Source organism: Sinocyclocheilus grahami, unplaced genomic scaffold (genome assembly GCF_001515645.1).
Source record: "Sinocyclocheilus grahami isolate Dianchi unplaced genomic scaffold, SAMN03320097.WGS_v1.1 scaffold1674.1, whole genome shotgun sequence".
In the NCBI taxonomy this organism is placed as follows: domain Eukaryota; kingdom Metazoa; phylum Chordata; class Actinopteri; order Cypriniformes; family Cyprinidae; genus Sinocyclocheilus; species Sinocyclocheilus grahami.
Window position 1 is genome coordinate 174374 of NW_015506853.1, and position 24558 is coordinate 198931.

Sequence of the window (24558 nt, forward strand, 5' to 3'; positions counted from 1 at the left end):
AAAATTCAGCTTTGATCACAGGAATAAATTACATTTTAAAATATATTGCAAGAAAACTTTTCCATCTTAAATTGTAATAATATTTCGCAATGTATTTCTGATCTAATAAATGCAGCCTTGGTGAGCAGAAGAGATTTCTTTCAAAAACATGAAAAAAATGTATTGCCCCCAAACAAAATTAGATTTGAGAGTTTCAGCAGGAGGTAACATAAATTTTGGTCTTCACACAAAACTATCATATGACTTTATAATAGGTAACGAATCGCGTGGAGTACTTGTTTTGCTCTTCACTGCATGCTCAATGTGGTATGGAAAATGTGATGTTCTTATTTTGTTTTCACCAGAAGATTTAAAGTCAAATGAATATCAGAATGACATGAGGATGAGTGATCGATGACAATTTTCGGGTGAACCATCCATTTAGCTGTTTTGAATTTAAAATTCTTTGTCCTCATGCAAATGGCCTCCACATACGAGCTCACGAAAGATCCCAGCCTAACTCGTTCCTGTGTGTGGTTTTGTGATGTCTGGTTTGTGATTGCTGACCCTAGTTTTAGGATGTTTGCCCCATTTAAATGTCTTCATTTGGCACACGCACTCTCTTTCCTAGTGTTTGGAAGCCATTGACCAGCTTCGGCTGTGGTGTAATAGGTTACATTCCACTCTTAAAGAATGTACAAACCTGTGTTCCTAACGTCTGACTGGCTGCTCTCCGCTCTCTGTCCCGCAGCTGTTAGCCAAAGATCCCAAGCAGAGGCTCGGCTGCCAGGCGGACGGAGCTGCTGGAGTCAAAGCCCACCCCTTCTTCAAGAACATCAACTTCAAGAGGCTGGAAGCCGGCATTTTGGAACCTTCCTTTGTGCCTGATGTGAGTTCCTCTTCTCATGTGCCTGAAATGACAGTCAGAAAAATCTGAATATTCTATTGCAGCTGTAGACAAAATATTTTTTTTTTAATCGATGAAGTTTGCATATGTTTTTGAGTATCGTATTTGATACATCAGGCTTTTATGACTCGTATAGTATGATATAGTGAGAATATGGAGCTCATATTTGGGAAGATAAACACCTCAGTTTTATCCAGAGGCCCAACCTGAGCAAAAACAGTCAAATCAGTGCAGATGATAATATTTATATGACCAGAAAGTAAATTGTGAGATCTTCATAACAGTATAGCAGTCTACTTACATAAAATGCATATTAATATCAGTTGTCACTCTGTATATCCCAATAATATATTTATATGCTTAGTTTTTTTTAATAAAAGCACTTTAGTTTTTATTGTGGGGGCAAAACATATAATGCAATGCCATACAATGATGATTAAGAGATGAACAAATAAATGCTCCTCAGAAGCCTGAAGGATCATATTTGAAACTCATATTTTAACAGATATTTTAAAAAATGTAATAATAAAATCTTAATCTCCTTGATTAAAGGTTTGCTTGATTAAAATTGATGAGCATACAATCCTCATCAATAGTGACATTACAAGACATTTTAGGCTTTTTATGTTGTAAATGTTCATCTACAACATAAGTTATTTTTACTGTACATTTACTTTATTTAAATCAATAAAGATTTCAGAGCAAAAAAACAAACCGCGACCTGAGGGGGACTTTTTTTTAATTAACAATTATACTTACAAAGTCATTTACTTGCTAAAAAAGTATAAAATATCAATCAAATGACAGAAGGCATGTAGTAGGTAGTGTACAACAGATTTTTAAGCAAAGTTATGATTGTTGATAATTTAGAGGCCATAGAAATGTGCATATAAAATACGATACAGTAGGCTTTATAGAGTTAAATTCTATGGAAGCTCATGAAATAAAAAGATAATTGTAGTAATTGAGTTTTTATCTCACGATTGCACGTTATAAACTCACCATACAACTTTTTCTCTCAGAATTGCAGGATATAAACTCAGAATGGCAAGAAAAAAAGATAAAAACTCGCAATTACCTTTTCTGTTTTTTATTCCATGGCAAAAAAATAAACTTCTATAAAATTCTTTCATTGCTCTGTTTTTCATTTTTGTTTCCCCTCTTTGCTAATTTCATAGCCCAGGGCGGTCTACTGTAAAGATGTTTTGGACATTGAGCAGTTCTCCACCGTTAAGGGTGTCAACCTGGACCAAACAGACAATGATTTCTACTCCAAGTTTGCCACTGGCAGTGTCTCCATCCCATGGCAAAATGAGGTACGAAGCTGTGCTAAAATCCCAGCTGCTGCCAACATAATAACATGGCACTTTTTTCAGATTCCACAATAATGAACCTTGTGAAAAATAAAAGTATACTACAAATACATTTACATATTTATGTGCTTAATAAAAAATACCCTGCAATTGTACTGTTAGTATACTAAACTGGTACACTTTAAGTCTGCTCAATTGGAACAACTAATTTTGTACTTAATGCACTTTAATTGTGTGGAAGTAGTTCTGAAGTCCAACTAAAGATGTACTAAAGTATATTTGATTGGGCTAAAGTGGAACTATTGCAAGTATACTTCAGGTACACTTTAAATATCTCGCATTTAAAGACTGATATTATCTAAAGATTATACAATCCTCATCAATAGTGACATTACAAGACATTTTAGGCTTAATATTAAGAGATGTGCATTGTGCACAAGTGATACTCCAAATAAAGTTTTATTATAATTTTTATATCAGTAAGTCTTGAGCGATATGTCATATATATGTTAGATTTGAACTACAAGAACTATATGAATAGATTTGAACTATACTTGGTATGAAATAAATGTATTTTAAATATTACTTTTTACTAGGGGAATCAACCCGGTATCGTTGTTAAAGTGCCCCTATTATGGGTTATGAAAGGTTCATATTTTGGTTTTGGGAGTCCCCAACAACAGGTTGACATTCATGCAAGGTCAAAAAACACTTTCATTGTCTTATAATATGCATTTTATTTTTTACCTTACTTGCTCAACGACTCTCAAACGATTCACTCAACAATTCATTTTTCCAAACCCCTCCTTTGCGTGACGCTAATCTGCGGTGATTGGTCCGATTGGTCTCATTTTCATTTCATCATGAGCCTGTAATGCCTGATAAAGCAGTTTGTAAGCGCAGTGCTCCTTTGTGTACAGCGTTACTGGGGAAACAGCTATTTTACTGCTCCAAAAGTGGCACCTAGTGGCAAAGAATGAATTTGCATTTTCATTATATGGAAAACCAACATAAAAAAAAAAAAATCTTGACCTTTTAGATGTACAGGTGTGTTAATAGTGTTAATAATGTATATTAGCATGACCGGAAGGCAGCATTGACCAATCAGCATCCAGAACCATAGTTATCAGTTCTGTAAAGATGTTCAAAAAATAAGGATTATTTGCCCTTCTCATTGTCATTTCTCTCTCTTTGTTAATCTGTGTCTGTCTGTGTGTCTTTTGTGTCTCGTTTCTTTCCTTCCTTTTCTATTGTTCTCTGCTACAGATGATCGAGACGGAGTGCTTCAGTGATCTTAACGTATTCGGGCCTCAGGGGACGCGGCCCCCTGACCTGGATTGGAACCAGCCTCCCGAGCCTCCTCGGCGTAGCCTGCTGGACAGGATCTTTTAAGCGCAGTGCTCCTTTGTGTACAGCGTTACTGGGGAAACAGCTATTTTACTGCTCCAAAAGTGGCACCTAGTGGCAAAGAATGAATTTGCATTTTCATTCAGACCAACATGAAAAGAACAAGTGGGCTGGCAATATGCTAATGTTCCATGTTGAGGTCAACATGAAACTCTTTAAAAAAACGACTAATTTCAATGATTCAGAGTCGACTCTTTCTTTTGAGAAAGCTTTTTACACGGTGCACTTTCAGATTAAAAATTTTGCAGGATGTTTTCATTCACTTAGAGCTGTGTTACACACTGCATGAAAGGTCATTTTCAAAAATCCATAATAGGGTACTTTAACACTCCATATGGAAAACCAACATAAAAAAAAAAAAATCTTGACCTTTTAGATGTACAGGTGTGTTAATAGTGTTAATAATGTATATTAGCATGACCGGAAGGCAGCATTGACCAATCAGCATCCAGAACCATAATTATCAGTTCTGTAAAGATGTTCAAAAAATAAGGATTATTTGCCCTTCTCATTGTCATTTCTCTCTCTTTGTTAATCTGTGTCTGTCTGTGTGTCTTTTGTGTCTCGTTTCTTTCCTTCCTTTTCTATTGTTCTCTGCTACAGATGATCGAGACGGAGTGCTTCAGTGATCTTAACGTATTCGGGCCTCAGGGGACGCGGCCCCCTGACCTGGATTGGAACCAGCCTCCCGAGCCTCCTCGGCGTAGCCTGCTGGACAGGATCTTTAGGAGACATGTGAGGATCTCCTCCACCTCCACCACAGAGGAACACCCCAGAGAACACAATAGTTAACTACAGACCAGGTCAAACACCCCATCAGGACACACATGCTCACACCTGTAGAGCAGAACAGCAGCGATCGGGCTGAAGCTTTCTACACAGGAGCCAAAAATAACGCTTGGCCACATCAAAACGCAAAAGGGGGTTCAGAAATCTTGAGTCCATTTGCTTGTATTTTGCATTATTTAAAATTATTATTTTTTCTCTCTCTACAAAAGAGTTCACGTGATAAATGAACAGATTTGCTTGATTTATTTTATTAGTGATTTTAGAAAATAATAATTCGAATGAATAATGTTTCCACTTCATTATACATTTCTTTGTTTTATCTGATTTAAATCTGTATGTTTTATTGTGGAATTATTTAACTGCAAACAAAAATTCATGGTTTTGTTCTTTGTTTTTATTTTGGTGGTTTGATGCAAGAAATACACCACATAAACTACCTTTTAAGAGTCAGTAATATTTTTTTGAAATAAGTCTCTGCTCACCAAGATTTATTTGATCAGACAATTCAAAAAATTTTAATATTATTGAAATATTATTACAATCTGAAATAACTTTTTGCTATTTTAATATATTTTAAAATGTAATTTATTCCTGTGATGAACAATTGAATTTTCAGCATCATTACTCCAATCTTCAATGTCACATGATCCTTCAGAAATCATTCTAATATACTGATTTGCTGCTCAAGAAACATTTATTATTATTATTGTTAATATTGAAAACAAGCATGATATTTTTGGTGGAAAATGTGATCCTTTTTTCAGTATCCTCAGATGAAAAGAAAGTTCAAAACAACCTTTATTTGAAATAGAGATTTCTTCTAACATTATGAATGTCTTTACTGTCACTTATAAGTAATCAAAGTATGAATTAATTTTTTTTGTTGAAAAAAATCATACTGATGATAACAAGTACAACTGGACTGAATTAAAGCATGCACATTTATTTTCATTTAGCCCCTATTTCTGGGAAAAACAAGGAAAAGGGAGAGTTTTACAGTTGTTTTGAAAGTAAAAAAATAAATGGGAGAAATATCTGATTGCGTAACATGCGTTACCCCCAACACGGCTGGCGAGTGTTCATTTTGGCCCCTGATTGTACACGTCTATATGTGAGAGAGCATTTATACATGGTCACTGACATGATCTATTTATGTCTGTCACCCTTCAGCATCCAGAGGTGACCATCGCTCAAAGCCGGGTCTCGTCTTCCAGCGTCAACTCCGTTGACTCCATGTCAAACTCTGCTCCCTAGTGGACAGATTGCTGCGGGAATACAGGGAACAAAAGCGAGTGAGCGACAAAGAGAGGAAAGAATGAGAGTGAGGAACTCCTCCTGCCCTTTAAAGACCGGTCACAGACCGTGAAAGAGTCTGTTTTCCTTGCCTTGGCCCTCATTATCCATCCACTGCCCGCCGAGAGGACAGGAGACAAAACAAGCTCCCGTTTAAAGACCTTTATTTATCCGTTTTGTGACAGAAAGGAGAGAATTTTTTCCTTCACCTCACGCTCCCTCAGGATTGCTGGAACAGTAAAGAGCCACTGACAATGACAGAATATTAACTCATATTATTCAGGGGATTTTATTGACAAAGGCAGGCCTCCACAGGGAATGGGAAGGGGGCTTTTTAAATGTTCTTTTGCAAAGGAAAGCTTATATAGTGAACTTAAGAGACTACACACGCACTCACAAACACACACACTTTCTCGTTTCCTCCTCCATCCCTCACGCAATACCTACCTACCTACCCCCTTTTTTATTTCCGTCTACACATAACACCTCCAACCTCAACCCAAAATGTGCATTGCCTTGCATACTCTCAGGCCAAAGATAGCGCTTATTACAAGAAGACACGTATTTGAGCAGCCGTTGCCATATTTTGCTTCAGAGAGTGACGAAAGGCCTAAAAGCACAAGGAAATATGAGCTTGGTTAAGCTGTACATCGTTTCCCCCTATCTATTTTGCAAATTTTGTTATATCACTGAAAAACAAACTCAGTTTGGCAGTTTCAGTCTCTTCCAGTCTACTGAAAGGGATAGTTCATTCAAAATGGAGAATTTTGTCATGATTTTCTCATCCTCATGTCATTCCAAACCCGTATGACTTTCCTTCTTCTGGTGAACATAAAAGAAGATATTTTTAAGAATGTTGGTAACCAAATCGTTTTGGTTGACTGCACAAAAAAAAACAATGGAAGTCAGTGGGAACCAACACTGTTTGGTTAGCAACATCCTTCAAAATATCTTAGTTTATGTTCAACAGAAGAAACAGGATCTGGAACGACATGAGGGTGAGCAAATGATGACCAAAAGAAGGAAGCGTGTAGAGTTTTTAAGGTAGTATCCCTTTAAGACCAAAGTCCGTTATCTGAATCTCATCTGCTTTGTTTGTCAGGCACTAAAAGTAAGCTGAAAGTATCTCTGTATGGTCACTTCCTCTGTGTGTAAAGGCCGTTGGCAGTGGGCAAAGGCGGAGCCATCTCAGTGGGCGTGGCCTTTGGGTAGGTAGGCAGTCTACCAGCAGATACACAGCCAATCACAGCACAACAAATCAGTCAGGGAGTACTTCTCATCTCATCACATTATTCACAAGTGGCTCGATTAACCGATTTACTGAAACGGTTGGTTACTTCAGCTTTCATAGGCAATTTGGCGTTAAATCGGAGGACATTGCAGGACTCTTTAATCTGAGCTACTCAGACTTTGCTGATGTGGAAAACAGTTTAAAAATGTGCTAAATTTGTATTGTGGCAGCTCCAAGTGGAATTATCTAATAATTCACATGATAATCACTGCAAGAACGAGCTGAGCACTTCTACATTTTAGGACAACAAAACCGCTTTTCTTCCAGATTTGGTGTTTAAATATGCCTTCATTTCATCCGATATCAACCACTACTAGACTGAAACTGGTCAAACTTCACTTCAGCCTTCACACACACACACACACACACACAGAATACACCAAACTCATGAACTTCCATAGGCTCAGCAGCTGTTTTCTCTTATTTATACCGTTTCCAACTGGTAGGAAAACATTTCATCCGTCTTTCCCAACTGTAAATGTACTCATTTAAAAAGTGTCGTACAGACATCACGGGAATCCAAAACACACTGCCCTTAAATACGTTTATATCCCTGCTTAGAGAATCCGTGATAGTTTTGTAGTGTTTCTTAATGGTAGTTTATTAGTAACCAAACAGAGTGACTCAAGAGGGAACGGAATACGAATCTTTTACAATACCATTCCAAGGTTTTTATACACCTCAACGTTCATTAGCGCATCTCGAGACACATCAAGTGTATTAAAATGGTGACTTGAAGCTATTTCACGAGTACGTATGCTAAGTGCCATGTCATTTCCAATCATTAAGCTGATGTGTGTTTACCAAACGATGCATCAGTTATGCCATTAATTTACCACGCTAGAAATGTCCTCTGAAGCTTCAAGTGTATACTTAGTGCAGGTTCTAACATTTCAGTCTTCTCATTTGAAATGTGTGTAATAACTGGTTATTGCACTGTATCATGTTACATAAATTGCACTGCACACTGCATGGTCAATCAACTATTCATTGAGCGGGACCAGTGTGTCTGTTGGTTTTGGGGGCTGATCTCTGTGTATACTTAGTGCCATGCTGTTGTTCACTGTGGTGAGACTCTATACGCCACATAGTTGTGATGATTCAAGGTCAATTTCAGGTGAAATCCAGAACTGATTCGTGTTAATGCATTTCTCCTATTTTTTTTAAAATAGTGGCCAATGTTAACAGCTTGTTCGGAAGTACTTTATTTACTGTACCATTACAGGGAATAGTCATTTTGCCACTTTGGTGTGGATCCAAATTGGGGAAACTTTTTACCATAGTGATTTAGTTGATACTCTGACAAATGATAGACATGTTACTGAATTTTCCCCATGTATGAATAGGTAAATTGCATATTATTTATATAATAATTCATTGTGTTTTTAGCACTCTATATCATTAAGGAGGACTGATGTAAATTGATATTATATGTTATATCGGTAAGTAAGTGTTCATTTGATCTATGGAAACAAAGGAAAGGTTTGCCACCTTAAACTGTAAACTAGTAACCAGTAAACTAGCATCATTAGTGCCATTTAAACAAAAAGGTTGTAAACTGAAAGCCTGATGGTTTGAAAGTTTATAATTATCTATTGTCCCTCTGAAGTAATTTTAAAATCTGTGAAGTTTCGAAGAATGATGAACCTTTCCTGCATTGCTTATGAATATTTCCTTTATGTCAAATGAACTTGTGGTGACAGATATATAATTGCTGCATTAAAGGGAACTTGCCTTTAAAACAATGACCAAACTATAAGGGAACTGAACTGGTATTTATTTGGCAAGTAAAACTGAAATTTCTCACTAGAAAAAATCAGTTTTTGTGGACACGGCTACTGTTGGATTCATTCAAGTCTTGAAGTGAGTTTTAACTACATTCAGGAAGGAAAAAAAAAACCAATGAAGTGCCTCCTTTTTAGTAGTCTAGTCCAGGTTAGTGCCCATGATACGGTTTGCACTTTGTGTGTCACTTCAGTCATTCACATGATGTAAACATGTACACGCACAAACACACGCACACATGTTTTAAAGAGAGGTGTTGTACTATACTGATTGCATGTGAAGCCAAACCTGACAAAGTCCTTCTGAATAAAACCTGTGCTGGCCTGAACAGAACTGTGTAGTTCTTTTAGAAATGTGAACGTGTTTGTATTATGATGGCGTACGTGAATGTCTTGAAAGGTAAAAATAAAACTTTTAATAATAAATGGTAAGGAATATTGACTTTGGTTTAAATGGTTTCATTTTCATCTGATTTTATATATATATATATATATATATATATAATATTAGAATTTAAAATGTCAATTATATATAATTCATTTTTTATTCAAATTTTCTACTCCCTTCACACTTGCCACAATAGTCTTTTAATTTAATTTTGGGGGCTTTTCTAAGGTAATAGTGATAAAATGTAAGTAATTTGATTTAAAGGTGCTGTATGTAAGTTTTTGACTCTACTAAAGCATAAAAATACCATAATATGTTTGCAGATATTTAAGAAACATGCTATTTATGTTTCTTAAAAACATTGGAATATATAATTTCCACACTTCAAGACTAGAAGGTGGTCTGATAAAGGTTAAGGCCTAAAGTATAAATTACTCTGAGGGCCACGGGGTTGTGGGTTAAGGTACTTTTACTCATAAAGCCACTTTCCATTGCTTAAATGTTCTTGAACGAGTTGATTTTACGTCAAACTGAAAACCACGAGTCATTAAACCAATATTTTCATACAACTAGAAAAGTTTCCATTGGCGCAGAGTCCAAGGCTGTCACACTGGCCTCTTATTGTTGTCATTGATGGAGAATTGATTTGTTGCAGCTTTGATATGGGTTTGTGTGGCAGAATATGATTAGCAGAATACAGCCTGCACTGTCAACTGACATAAGATTGAATTCTAAAATTTGTACAATAAAAGTCCACAAAAGTGGTTTATTTTTTTGGAGAAGCCACTAATTGCCTTTTTTTTTTTTGGATGTCACCAAGTAATGATGTAATTTTAATTCGACCTCTTGGAGTTATGGTGATGATGATACTGGGCATTTCTGGCTAGTGATTTGTCACATTGTAAACTTGACCTCCTGACCTAAAGCTGTAATGGAACCAGAAGAGAATGACATATGTGACATACTGAGAGTTTCTGGCTTATCACATCCTAAAATATATCTGTAGATAAGTTTAGCTGCTCTGTACTGTTTGTTTTGACTAGAAAAAGAAAGAAAGAAATGCAGGCAACTTGAGTGTACTAACCGGTGTTCTGTGTGGGTAGTCTTCAGGCACTGGCCGTTATCTGTAACAACGTGTTTATATTGGTAACAGATAGGCCGTCGTGTTCACTGCACATCCTTGACATACAGGGTCACCCCTGTGCGTTGAGTGATGGTGCTGTTTTATCTGTGAGGTGACGAGAACATGGCCTTGTCTGATGGGGCTATAAAGGGGCCGAAGCAGCCAACTGTTCCTCAGATTCCACTTCTAACTCGCCGTGCCCACATTTCACGTGTAGTCACTCATTCATCTATTGAAAAAACTTTTAAAATGTTGCCTGCAACGTTCAAACTGTGTGCTGGCATTTCCTACAGGCACATGAGAAACATGACAGGTAAGGAGCTGATTCAGGAATCCAGAGTTTTCTGAAATATTTGTAATATATGCCACTATTTATTCAGGTTTTTGTGTATATATTTATCTTTTTATTACTATCAGGTCTGAGGAAGCATGCAATGATTGCAATCCATCATGAGCTGAACAAGCTTTCCAGACCTGGACCTAGTGCCTGGATCAACCACATCCGAAGAAGGAGCTCCCTTCTCAGTAAGAGGACTTTTACACCACTTAAACATCCATTTTAAGGGAAGAGAGACATTTTTGACATCAACTGTACATGTAATAGCTATTTATTGTGAAATGGTTTAACTGTTATATATATACGGTGTATAATTTAAGCAGTATTGCAAGAGTAATAGTGCTGTTGGTTTGAATATTAGTGAGTGTGATATTGCTTTTTTTTGGTAACTAATTTAGACCGCATTGACAATTATTTATCTTTTTTTTTACTTGACCAATGAAAATAGTTATAAAGAAAACCACAGCAGAATTGTACATCTCTGAGAAACACAGGTGGGGTATTTTATTCCTGAACAAATCAGCATTTTTAACAAATTGGTTGAGTGAGTGATTCAACGACTCACTCATAAAGACAGTCCCTGCATTCAAATATGCCTATTTCCATACTATATAGTAGGCACATGAAATCAGTAGTATGTACGAATTCTTAGTATTCATAAATCAGTCAGCTGGGCTCCTCCCACTTTAGCAGATTATATTATAGATTATAAAGATTATAAAGCGCGCATCTGATGGACACTTTACTATCCCATAAGGCAATGGGTGAGAAGTTAGTCACTTGTAATGTTCCTGAATGATTCGGTGTTTTAAATGAATCGGTAGAATGAATGATTCCGTAACACTCTCATAAAGACAATGTAACTTGCAGAAAGGGTCAGTAAAAAATCTCCACCATTTTCACACAAATGCTCATTTTCCTTTAGAAATCTACTATTTATTTCTTAATGCAAAGGATCACATTTATGCGTGTGTTTCTTTGCACAGGCAGTCGGATTGCAGAGGAGACATACAGTGAAGCTGAGCAGTGTTATGTGCAGCAGGGACAGCAAGCTCTGCAGAAGTCCATCAGCATCCTCAGTGACCAGGATGGCTGGCAAACTGAGATTGAGAGTGTATGTCTCAACAATAATCAGATTTCATCATTCATTCTAATGAGACAATGTATAGATGCCCTGTATTTGTGCATATTGTAATATATAGTTTTATATAGCAATTTAGTGTCACAGGCTTTTTTGCTCATATAAACTGTATATATAATAATAATTAAAAATTGTGTACTGTATGTGGGTTTTTCTCTCTCAGGTCAATGGTGATAAGGTGATGAGTAAAGTACTACCAGGCATTGGCAAGGTTTTTAAGTTAGAAGTGATGCTGGAACAGAAGACAGATGAACTATATGAGGAGCTGGTGGATAACATGGAACAAATGGGGGAGTGGAACCCAAATGTCAAGCAAGTCAAGGTGGGTAGAAACAGATGATCTACTGACTGTCAGCTTCCTGTGCTGAAGGTCTAACCGCAGTGTGTGCATATATAATGTCTTTCCTTTTTAAAGGACTTCATGTCTTCTCATATCATACTTACAGTCTTCCGTCATGCTGTAACATAAAACATACAACTACTGTTACCTAGAGGTATTTGGTATTCAATACAGTTTTGTTCCCTCTCAGATTCTTCAGAAGATCGGTCAGGATACTATGATCACACATGAGGTTTCAGCTGAAACACCTGGAAATGTGGTGGGCCCACGAGACTTTATAAGTGTCCGCTGTGCTAAGCGGAGGGGATCTACATGCTTCCTGGCCGGGATGTCCACTCAGCACCCTGGAATGCCTGAACAGAAAGGGTTTGTAAGGTAAGTGAAAATATGAACCACTTTCCTGTATATGGCCTGCTTTACTGTTCGCTGTAAGTTGGTCCTGCAGCAAGCTATCAGAGTACCTCTGAAACCCTCCACCTCCCCCAGCTCCACCTGTCTAGATCTGCTATGGTATTTATGGGTAATTATTCATGTAGCAGCAGCCAAGACCAAATACATTGACACTGTCTTATCAATTAACATGCTAAAACTATTTAGAGAGTTGGCATGATTGAAATATATACATGTATATTTACAATATTGCTTTCTTTCTAAGGGCTGAGAATGGACCCAGCTGTATTGTGATGCGACCAAGTGCAGAAGATCCCAATAAGACTAAATTTACCTGGTTGCTCAGTTTAGACCTTAAGGTAAGTTAATTGTGCTGTGTATGTGTAATTTCTTGGATGTTACAAATATATTATTGTATTCCAGTTTAATAACTATTAGCAAGCCATTACAAGGCTGATTTCCCTGAAAAGTTTAAACACTCCTAGCACTGTTGGAACAATCGAAATCGCTCTGTTTGTTTGAGGCTAACACCGAAAGATTGACTCTTATCCTAACTAATTGAGGGAGTTTTCAGGAAATCTGTTAGAAACCGTTATTTTTGCAATTAGGTTTGCTCCATTGTCTTAAAAAATGACACACTTTGCCTTTAGAGGGATAGTTCACCCAAAAATGTAAATTCTTATTTAATAGATAATGCTTTAAATGGCATTTAATGTGGAAGATCTACATAAGCAAAGGTTTAGTGTAACACTATTCTTCCAAATAAGCTAACTGAATGTCATATCTAATGTCTGGTTTGTCCCTGTTCTGTCATCTCCAGGGTTGGATCCCAAAAACCGTCATCAACCGAGTACTTTCGCAAACCCAGGTGGATTTCGCAAACCATCTCAGGCACAGAATGGCATCCAATGGTGGTGTGGAAGCTGCCATTGTCTGCTGACGTCCACATTTATACCCTAAAAAAAAGATGCCATAACAAGAGTGACTCTTTTCAGGGTCAAGCTTGACCCACCCAAAGCCATCACTCCCATTTCAGCCTACACTTGTAAAAATGTCACAGAAGTTAAATTATTCATCAAAACAATATGCTGCTCTTTGTTCAAGCCACTCTATTTAAAATGTTTTCACTTGCACAGAACTGTAATAACTAAGAATGGATGCTGGAGGTTGCTGGGTCATTCCAGTGGAGATTTAGTAAGTTTCGATTTCAACCCGAGGATAAACTCAGTCTACTTCCTCTGTCACCTTCATTTTGTGGCTTGAACGTCCTTTTATTCACTCGTATACTTCTGCAGAACACCACTGACCATTAATTATTGGGCTTATTAGTTCCTATTTTATCATTGTTTGTAAAAATTTTTTTTTTAAGTATTTATTTTAAGTTAATATTATTATTGCATCACCCTAGGAAAGGATGTCTGCTAAGTGAATATTCATTAAAGCTATTAAAATGACAAACTACAGTATCGGTCTGTTTTGTTGTTCACTGGGTTCGTTTTCCTACATGTGTAACACAAGAAGGAGCACAAATTATGACCGAAGCCTCAATCTGCAGATTGAGTAAGGAAAATAGCTTCATCTACATACTTTGGCAGGCCACTCAGCCAGTTATATAAACAACATTTTGAGTCAGTTATGCCCATTAACGTCTCACCGATGTTCAAGCAAACTGCCCCCGGGAAAGGGAATGTGACTCGTATTGCAGCCAGAAACTCAGTCCATAAAAATGTCTTGTCGTCTGGAGTGGATTAGCCCGGGTTTGCTAAAGCAAGGAGGTGTTTGGTTATTCGCATGTGTTTTGGGAACTTCTCAGCTTGAAGGTCCGACTGAGCCAGCATTGCACAAAGCAGGAAATTAGGTAAACACTGATGTTCTGGCCAAAGGCGGGCCGCAATCCCCTCTCTAATGTTTTTCATATTTTCCGACGCAGTGGGCCAATTCTAATTATTTTAAATGAATTTCAAAGCAGAAGTTGTACAAATGACCCCTCTGCGTCCACAGTTTTGGGACATTTCTGAAAGACACATGTTGAATATTGTTAATCGGCAGACGATGTTCCAGCTGAAGCATTAGTAAACTATCTAGACTGGATCAGGACACCGATCAAGGCTTCCACTAGCACCCTTATCTTAACAAGCTCAATTTATTCATTGCTAGGCTAGTTATTTCTATTTTATCTCTCTTTTCCATTCTTCTGTAACATGCAGTAATCAGGAAAGGATGTGTATGCAAATAGGTTTTAGAAGTTAAACCTTGAAAGGATGAGTATTAGGAACAGAAAGAGTAACCAAAAAAAGAGTACTGCTGTCACTGTTTGAAATTTCAACAAAACAAAAGATGACATTTGTCTCAGTAAAGGTCTTTGAGTCGAAGGCATTTAATCATAAACTATGCCTGTGTTTATTTATTTAGTTAGTTGTTAAAATAGAAAAATATTCCATGTCCAATCTTAAAAATATCTCGTTATAAAATTGCATAATTATACAAGAATTCAGAGATGTATTACTGTCACTGAAATTTCATGAAAACAAAACCAACAAACAAGCTTTAGAGCGTGACTAAAGGGCTGCTACAGTACCGGAAGTCTATTTCCAGCAGAAGAACCACAGTTCCCACAAGGCGTCGGGGTTTTCAGAGCCTGTGGAAAAGGGAGGGGGGGGGAGCCGAGATTGGAGGGAGACAAACTGAGGTAAAAATGTGCAACTAATATTTAATACCTATCATTCTAGCAACGAGACAAATGTGTAAATGGCAGTTAAGAAAGGCAACGCTGCGTTGTTTGCACGTTTTGGTGGATCCTGTGTCGTAAAAGACTAATTCTAGGCAAGTTAGCTAAGCTAGAAGCGAGAGTACAAGAAGATTGAGGCAGTTCAGCTCGAGCGGGTCGCGAGACCGACGCTTCACAGTCCCTGACAGAAATGAGAGTAAATAACATGTTTAGTCGAGCAGAAATACCTACAGTAACGGCAGAGGTAGACGTGAGCGGGTCGTGTTGCTCGTTTAACTTGAAGGGAACGAGGAGGAGGGCTGAAATGTTCCGTTATTTGTGGCAGAAATAACTGCTATTATGTGAGTAAGTTGGTCAGTTTTCTGTTGGTCTTTATTGTTGTTAGCCGTCAGATAAATCTCCTGTGCTCAATATATCGCGATTGCTTCAGTTCAAGAGCGTTACGTGTAATCAATAGAGTCACGTCTCCGTATAATAACGGTTAGTGTGTGTTTTGTGAAGGTGTTTGACAGTTCACTGCATGCTGTCACATATTCATGCTGTGCCGCATCTGGAGCTGGTGTCGCTGGTTTCCAATATAGCGTTAATGATCGATCAATACTTCGGCTCTGGAGTCGTCTGTCGTTTATGGTCGCTGTTATGTTTAGTTCAGGCTCTGGAGTCGTCTGTCGTTTATGGTCGCTGTTATGTTTAGTTCAGGCTCTGGAGTCGTCTGTCGTTTATGGTCGCTGTTATGTTTAGTTCAGGCTCTGGAGTCGTCTGTCGTTTATGGTCGCTGTTATGTTTAGTTCAGGCTCTGGAGTCGTCTGTCGTTTATGGTCGCTGTTATGTTTAGTTCAGGCTCTGGAGTCGTCTGTCGTTTATGGTCGCTGTTATGTTTAGTTCAGGCTCTGGAGTCGTCTGTCGTTTATGGTCGCTGTTATGTTTAGTTCAGGCTCTGGAGTCGTCTGTCGTTTATGGTCGCTGTTATGTTTAGTTCAGGCTCTGGAGTCGTCTGTCGTTTATGGTCGCTGTTATGTTTAGTTCAGGCTCTGGAGTCGTCTGTCGTTTATGGTCGCTGTTATGTTTAGTTCAGGCTCTGGAGTCGTCTGTCGTTTATGGTCGCTGTTATGTTTAGTTCAGGCTCTGGAGTCGTCTGTCGTTTATGGTCGCTGTTATGTTTAGTTCAGGCTCTGGAGTCGTCTGTCGTTTATGGTCGCTGTTATGTTTAGTTCAGGCTCTGGAGTCGTCTGTCGTTTATGGTCGCTGTTATGTTTAGTTCAGGCTCTGGAGTCGTCTGTCGTTTATGGTCGCTGTTATGTTTAGTTCAGGCTCTGGAGTCGTCTGTCGTTTATGGTCGCTGTTATGTTTAGTTCAGGCTCTGGAGTCGTCTGTCGTTTATGGTCGCTGTTATGTTTAGTTCAGGCTCTGGAGTCGTCTGTCGTTTATGGTCGCTGTTATGTTTAGTTCAGGCTCTGGAGTCGTCTGTCGTTTATGGTCGCTGTTATGTTTAGTTCAGGCTCTGGAGTCGTCTGTCGTTTAGGGTCGCTGTTATGTTTAGTTCAGGCTCTGGAGTCGTCTGTCGTTTAGGGTCGCTGTTATGTTTAGTTCAGGCTCTGGAGTCGTCTGTCGTTTATGGTCGCTGTTATGTTTAGTTCAGGCTCTGGAGTCGTCTGTCGTTTATGGTCGCTGTTATGTTTAGTTCAGGCTCTGGAGTCGTCTGTCGTTTATGGTCGCTGTTATGTTTAGTTCAGGCTCTGGAGTCAGTCACCTCTCCTCCGCTGGTGAATGCATGAGGTTCAGTTATCGGTCGTGTGAAGCCTGGCTGCACGTTAAAGCCATTGCAACACGAAAGGGAGCGTGTGAGATTTCATCTGTGGTGATTGATGATCGTATCGATGGTCTCCATTTATTGCGATTTCAAAGGGATGCGGACTTGATCGCATGACGTCATGCTTTTCGGATGCCGATTTTCTGTGCATTGCTCCTTTGCATTGCTTCATCATGAAAGCTGGAGAGTGCATGCACGCCTATGTATTTTGCACATGTTGATGTTTGCATTTGCATTTGCATATGCATTTTAAAGTATTAATTACAATGGGATTATTATACCATTTGCATATTCTAATACTTATGATTGTGTATCCTACAGAGACTCATTCAGACGTTGCTGTCGGTGGAGACGTTACTATTCCTCCAAGCCATCAATAAACTCCCTTTTTAGTGAAAGACTCCTGTAACAAGCCACCAATCCTCCAAGTCTGAATTTCATTCTGCTTTCTGCTGAGATTTTGTCTTCAATACAGAGGCACTGACAGCTTCATCACTGCTGTACCCAATCTATTTCTTGATTTCTACTTCATTTGCAACTCTCCAATCTCACATAAGTGGACTTGTTGCAAGCCTAGTGCTCGCCCATTGACGTAGCACAGGCCTGGTACAATTAGCACTCGACGGACTTGAGAAATCCATCTCCAACAAGGCCATCATGATTTACAACTCGCTGCACGATCCCACTCGAAACTAACCTCAGGCTTGTTACTATTCAAATTATGCTTCTGCTCCTTGGCCCAACTCTGTTTCTACCAGCCCCTCTCTGAATCTCCAGAAGCGGTGCAGTTAAACAATGCACTACTGAAAGCTCTTCTGCTGTTTTAGTCTAAATCCACGCTTGTTGGACTGGGAGCAAGTGCTTCTGAAAGCGTTAAAAGTGCTCTTGAACCATGTGTGTCCTGTGATATATCGGTCGACCACTAGTTAAGAGACCTCCAGAATGTGTACTGTTGGTGTGCCTTCAGGAACAGGGTTGGGAAACACTGGTCTAACAACAAGTCTTTTTATGGAATCCAAAAAACTCCCACATTTGCAATATAATTTTTTTGGGGATGTAGGTCTCTCCTCCGACATGATTTTATGCAGCAATAGTAGCTACGCAATGCATTGCTTTCTTTTTCTGCAGTAACACCACGTACTATGTTGGAGTGACAACCCAGTAGTTACTGGCTCTTGATTATTTACGATATTATCATATGTGTAGTATTAACATGATATCCATATTTACATTTTTTTTTAAATCATTGTTATCATCAATATGTTGTGACAAGTCTAATCTGAACTGCTAATTTTATAAATTTCATACTTTTTTTATTTCTCATAAGGAATTTATGAGTTGGAGATTACTGAATGAAACTGAGAGAAGACTGAGAAGTTAATTTAGTCTGTTACTCTATGAAAAAGCTACTGTACTGTACTATACTTGCTCAGGGCTGATTTAGTAATATTGGGGTATGCATAAATACATTTGATGCTGCATTATACATTTCCTAACAGGTGTGACGCAGCTGCTATACTATCCTTTAGACCTCCTCTCTTTGTTTCACCCTGGGAGCAAACAGCACCGAGGGAATTTCACAACATGGCAACTACACTGACTAGGGAGATCTAGTCTAAATTATAGGCAATGTACACTGCACTGTAATACATTTGTACAGTGCATATAAGTGTAAATATAATCTATTTGTCAGTACCGCTTTGAATGGATATTTCCTTTCTTTTTGAAATTTGGTATACGTAGTACATTGTTATACATGAAAGTGCAAAGGCAATTACACAAATTTAAATTGTGTGCAGTGTGCACTTTTGTGAATTCAGTTTATGGTAATTCATTTCAGATGTATTATGTTTCAAATGCAGTTGAATTTTAAACATTTGTGGTAGCTTTTCAAAAACAAGGGAAGGAATAATATTAGCAATATAGATGTTTATATATATATATATATGTATTTTGATTTCTTCCTTTTAGGGCTTGAATGGTTTTCCACAAGAATGTAAACAGACAGAGGATCTAACAAATGGGCACTCCAAATGCACAACTGTGAGAAACGCCGCTAAAATATGTTCATTGAAACCAGGTCTTGTGAATATCTGCATGTATCACGGTTGCTTCCTGTTGATGTGTTTCGGATTTTTTATAGATCCTAAATGGACTGACTCCAGGTAATGGCATCAAAGACAATGGCAACTTGAATGGCAACCCTTATCTCAAAACTGTCCCAGTGAGTATTTCACTTACAGTCACATGATGTTCTGTGCTCCTAGTTTGAATAGTAATGGTAATGGTGTGAACTTGTGTAGATCTCAGCGCTGAAACAGAATGGGCTCTTACAGTCTCTGGCAGCAGGAGGGAATCAGACTAAAACAGAAGGTAAAGACTTCATCACTCAGAAACAATGTTACACAGAATGATGTCAGTAGTTCAACAGTTCAACAACAATGTGTGTGTGATTTTGTCTGTCTAGAGGTGAGCTTGGAGGTGGAGCGAGCACAAGAGGAGTGGGATGCCCTGGAGAGCATCCAACCAGGTGAGACCAATTACCTTGTCACCATGGAAACAATGTCCTGTCAGCCTGGATACTGAGCACATTACATCACCGTGACTAAGCATACGCCCCTACCCTGGAGAGATGGCATCACTTCCTTGGCTAAAATAGATACATTACGAAACCTGATCACTGTCAGATACAATCTGGAGCATCGGCATCTCTTGATGAGATATCTGGGCAACAAATGGGCAATAATTTTACAGCACAATATGTTGACAGCAGTCCACATATAAATTGTATGTGTTGTGTTGAAAGTGGAGGAGGAGATTTTTTTTATGTTAAGGCCCCCACAAAATATGAATTAGGTGTCATTAAATATCACACCTGTGTTGACTCTATAAACTGAACCATAAACCGCTCTGAAACTGAAAAAATGTGACTGAGAATCTCTGTTAAGCCAATCGAAAGTGGAGTGTGTATGTTAAGCAGTTCAGGTTGAATAAATAATTAAAATAGAGGTTTAGAACAAACCAAAATGTTTGAGAAATATCAATACAGTGCTTCCTTACAAACACTAATTAAACTGCACAAATGTATCATCCAGTAATCAAAAGGGGGCAGAAAAAACATGTCATTATACTGCTGCTCATACTGCGTGAATAGAAAACATCTCTTGTGTAGAATTTAGGGTTGTTGAAGTTAATGTGATAACGCATTAGTGCAATCTCACTTGAACACAGTTTTTTAACTGTTAAAAAAGAGCACCGTTAACGCAGGTTCTGTTTAATCCCTGAATCACCCATATTTCAAACCAGGGTTGCCAGGTCCGTGTTTTTATCCCAGAATTGAAATAATAAATGCCATTTTGATGCTCTCAAATGTGGTATGACAGAATGCTGTAGCACCTCAATTCAAACGACTGGTTAAGCGCGAGTCTCTTCCACTTTAATACAAGATTTAGCATAAAAATAGAAGGTATGTTGAAAGATACAGTACATCTTACGGAAACGTATAATGTAATCACTCAAACAGTGTTTCAGATGCGCAGATCCAGACATTTCGGGGGTCATCGGATGCAAAATTCACTTTACAAGTTGTTTGAACATAAATGTGTGTTGGAAGTGTGTGTACACATCTATCCTATAATGATAAAAATCAACCCAGTGTTTTTTTTTTTTTTAAACCCCCTTTCTCAAATCACGCTGTTCTGAGATTCCTGTCCGAATGACGTAGTTCTGCACAGGCCCCTCCTAGAATACTTGATGGACAAGTCCGTCTTACCTTAGACCCACCCTGAGTGAGCTGTCATCAGTCCGCCATTGTGTCAACTCCGGTGCAGGGCAAGACAAGAATGTCTCTGATTAAGAGATTGAGGTGTTTTGTTGTTGGATGTAATAATGAATATAGCAGTCATTTACTCCCGACATCTGAGCCGCTGAAGGAGCAAGCAACCTACTTGCAGAGGATTAACGTTACTTTTGTTTTTGAAGGGAATGTGTCCTTCGATCTACCTAAATGTGTCTATGTTCGTGTGAATCATTCGTGATCAGAGCAGAGCTGAGTGAGCAGAGCTCATTAGCATTTGAAGCAACATGGACTAAAAACAGCTTGCTGAAAACAGAGCTGATTTTGACAGGGTAAAAATTGTGTTTTTTACACTTTTATTGAGAAATTTTAACCAAAGTATTTTATAGACTTTTCATTAAGACCCTAAAGAATCATATCAACTTGTGGAAAATGGGCATCCGATGACCCCTTTAAGGTAATTCACTCAGTGTGAATGCTTCTTGCGCCGTGTTTGACAGAAGCAGTAAAGCGCAAACAGGTAGGCAACATGCAAATGTGACAGTGGGGCTTAGCAGAGGATCAGTTCCACACAACCAGTCAGAAATTACATTTCATGATCCTTCAGTACACAAAAAATACTTCGAAATGGACATTGTCATATTCATGTTTATGAAGCAAATTTGCATTGTGTGGACTCTTGTCAGTAAACAGTGTGTTTCACTTGTGTAGTTCTTGCAGAGGATCTCACTCCATCACCACTGATCTCCTTCAATGAGGCTCTGCAGCATTTTCAGACCACTGATCTTGGAGACCTGCTTGTAAGTTTAAGTAACTATACACTATGACTACATTCACACAGCAGGAGAATACAGTTGTCATTTACTCTCTTCTTATTTTCTTTGTCTTGTACTTGCTCTTCTCCTCTATTAGAAGAGCATTCAGCCCACCATTCGCAGGACTGGATTGGCCGCCATCAGCCATTTCCTGTTCGGTCCTCCTCGGATACACAAAGACCTTGTAGAGGAGAGAGACTTAGTGTTTGCCATTGCACAGTGTGAGTAGAACATGTGACTTGACAAGTCAGGTAGCTACATGCTTTATTTCTATGACTACATTAATTTCTTTAGTAACTCTCCAATGGATAACTTGCTTTCCAGTGTTGATAAATCAGTTAAAATATCCGGAAAAATTCAAGCTAGAACAGAATTAAGATTTAAGGAAAAGTCGAAGCATAGAGGAAGTAATTTTTCAGCAGGACACCGTTAAGTGCTGATGGAAGAGATGAGTTTTCAGCTGTCTCTTGAATGTTGTCAGGGATTTATCATTCCGGATAGGGTTGGGAGGATCTTCGCAATAGCAAAGATCAGTGAACAAAAATGATTTGTGCCTCTCTGTGATGGTACCATGAGGCATCGCTCACTTACCGACTGTGGGCTTCTGGAGGGGCTGTAGACTCATAAGAGTAAGTTGAGGTAGAACGGTGCAGAGTCTGTGGCTGTTTTGTATGCAAGCATCAATGTATTGAATTTGATGCAAGCCACAAATGGTGGCCGATGCAGAAAGATAAACAGGTGTGACATGGGCGCTCTCGGGCTCATTGAAGACCAGTCATGCTGCTGCGTTCTGAGTCATTGGTAGAGGTTTGAGTGCACATGATGGAAGTCCAGGCAGAAGAGCAATGCAGTAGTCCAGCCTAGAAATCACAAGGGCCTGGACAAGAAGTTGTGTTCTGAAACATGTTCTGTTAGGAAGGGCCCGATCTTCCTGCATGATCGTGCTGTCCTTGCAATGTGGTCTTTGAAGGTCAGCTGGTTATCAACGATTAACCTGAACTTGATGGAATTATTTTTTATTATCCTAGCTGGATGGTGAAGTATATTTACATATTCTTCACTGTGTAAATTAAATATATATTTCTTCTTATTAAAGTACAAACGTGATTTAGTCAAGAGCAGTGAGAGATTTTCTGTCTTTTGTTATTTGATTAACATGAATGACAGATAGCAGGATTATTAGGCTGCTGTCACTTTTAAGAGCTGCCCTGAGCCGATATACTGTAACACATGTTTTCTTTCTCAGCTGTTTGCTTTAAAACCTAAATTACTGTGCTTATGAGGATACTTGCTAAGATGGGCATTTTGACGCACACAAGTGTGTGTTTAACCATTCAAGGCCTGTAAAGTGGCAAAAATAACTGTTCAATACTCCCGCACTCAATGAGCAGTGTCTTCATGTGCGCGCACCTCTCTGACAGCGCTCAGAAACAGTCTCGCAGACCATGCGCATATAGCGAAATGAGTAGATTTTTGCTGCTGATTGTATTTCAACTGCTTAAAATCACTTCAAACGGCAATGTTTAAAAACGTGTGCAAGTTTTCGTGATCACGTAACACAGCAACGTCACATGAGCGTGTAACCGCAATAGAGATGATAGGTCTCAGTGCTGTACAGATAAGTAGTATTTGCAGTATTTTTTTTATTGTAGAGTAACCCTCTTCTATGTGTAAATATAAAGGACATTTAGATTTTTGATTTTATGACCCCTCTAAGTTTTTTTTAGATGGTAACTGCCTAAATGTCTTACATATGATGTCTTTGTGATTCTGTAGGTTCTCTGGATAATGGCCAGTCAGTTCACATGCGTGTACTCCAGACCATCTACAGGAAATTGACCTGTACCCGAGCTGACTGCCCTCGCTATGGACCACACTGGGAGAATGTGGGCTTTCAAGGTACAGCAAAAAAGCACCTATGCTTAAATTGCCTAAACAAAAAAAATCAAGGTAATTAATTATTTTCATGATGTCATGAAATAAAATTCACCTGTTTATAATATTTGTTTTTGCGTGACCTTTATATTCCCAGGTTCAGACCCTGCTACAGATCTAAGGGGAACTGGTTTTCTGAGTCTCATGCACACTCTCTACTTCGTCATGGACCCAGAGATACTTCCACTTGCTAGAGAAATCTACAAACTCTCTCAGCATCCAGTCCAGGTGATGCAAAACACAATCAAACATACACTTGCTACTAGGCCTGGGTATCGAGTTCGATACTTTTTAGGCACCGACCGAATTGCCTTGATACCATCTCGTCGTTCGGTACCAAATTTCGATACCTAAGGGGTTAATCTCATCAGCGTCAGTGAGCCAATAAGCCTGCAGCACTAGCCGGTGTGTTCGACTAGAAGAGGTGCGGCGCAGATCGACATCCGCGAGAGCGATTCGAAAGCGCACGGAGCAGTCTGCTCTCTTTAGCTCTCGTGGTACTGTAATACACCGATCGATTTACGCATAGGCATTCTAGGCACGTGCCTATGTTCGCTCGTCCAGGGTGGGCCCAAACACAATGAAGAGATATATAATATTTTTGTTATACTTTGGGCTACAACAGTAAGAGAACCAAAACCCCAGAAGACATTGAGCAAATAAATATAACAAACAATAGGGTAAAAAATGATGAACTATTTCCATGTCTTCCACCTTTTTTATGTAGGCTACGGAAATCACGCTTTCTTTCTCCCAGTCTCTCTCACAGACGCACACACAGTGCAGACACGCACTCGCGGAGACGCGAACAGAAGCTTCTTGTCAGCTACATGACATTTCTCAGTAGCAAGGTTCATGAAGGAGTTTAACTTAAAGATTCGCTATTAGTAGACGCTACTGCTGAACGCTGCTGAGAGATGCATAGACGCAGGTATTCACATGCACTTAATCTCTCTCTCTCTCTCTCTCTCTCTCTCTCTCTCTCTCTAATA

General features: G+C 38.8%; 2 protein-coding genes and 1 pseudogene across 2 annotated transcripts in view; all 3 read left to right on the plus strand.

The window, feature by feature from the left end:
- The window catches only part of LOC107571961 (G protein-coupled receptor kinase 5-like), a 55259-nt pseudogene extending 49372 nt beyond the window's left edge, over nucleotides 1–5887 (plus strand).
- Nucleotides 5888–10464: 4577 nt separating this feature from the next.
- On the plus strand, nucleotides 10465–13875 carry LOC107571960 (steroidogenic acute regulatory protein, mitochondrial-like). The gene is made up of 7 exons (XM_016258351.1): nucleotides 10465–10587; nucleotides 10692–10799; nucleotides 11598–11725; nucleotides 11916–12074; nucleotides 12283–12467; nucleotides 12748–12841; nucleotides 13303–13875. The coding sequence occupies exons 1-7, from the start codon at nucleotides 10524–10526 to the stop codon at nucleotides 13420–13422; spliced, it is 858 nt and encodes a 285-aa protein (XP_016113837.1). The 5' UTR covers nucleotides 10465–10523; the 3' UTR covers nucleotides 13423–13875.
- Nucleotides 13876–17962: 4087 nt separating this feature from the next.
- Nucleotides 17963–24558, plus strand: part of LOC107571955 (ELMO domain-containing protein 3-like) — a 12525-nt gene continuing 5929 nt past the window's right edge. The window contains exons 1-9 of the mRNA XM_016258346.1: nucleotides 17963–17971; nucleotides 18992–19063; nucleotides 19164–19244; nucleotides 19324–19393; nucleotides 19488–19550; nucleotides 21528–21616; nucleotides 21729–21852; nucleotides 23408–23530; nucleotides 23664–23794. Of these exons, the coding sequence (XP_016113832.1) occupies nucleotides 17963–17971; nucleotides 18992–19063; nucleotides 19164–19244; nucleotides 19324–19393; nucleotides 19488–19550; nucleotides 21528–21616; nucleotides 21729–21852; nucleotides 23408–23530; nucleotides 23664–23794 (762 nt within the window). The remainder of the gene's footprint in view (nucleotides 17972–18991; nucleotides 19064–19163; nucleotides 19245–19323; nucleotides 19394–19487; nucleotides 19551–21527; nucleotides 21617–21728; nucleotides 21853–23407; nucleotides 23531–23663; nucleotides 23795–24558) is intronic.

What these genes read in the sequence shown, in the direction of transcription:
- LOC107571960 (XM_016258351.1), top strand. Translation starts at nt 10,524, where the DNA reads ATGTTGCCTGCAACGTTCAAACTGTGTGCTGGCATTTCCTACAGGCAC. An exon ending in GAACAGAAAGGGTTTGTAAG is followed by an intron (nt 12,468 to 12,747) that starts GTAAGTGAAAAT and finishes TTTCTTTCTAAG; the next exon opens with GGCTGAGAATGGACCCAGCT. An exon ending in TGCTCAGTTTAGACCTTAAG is followed by an intron (nt 12,842 to 13,302) that starts GTAAGTTAATTG and finishes TGTCATCTCCAG; the next exon opens with GGTTGGATCCCAAAAACCGT.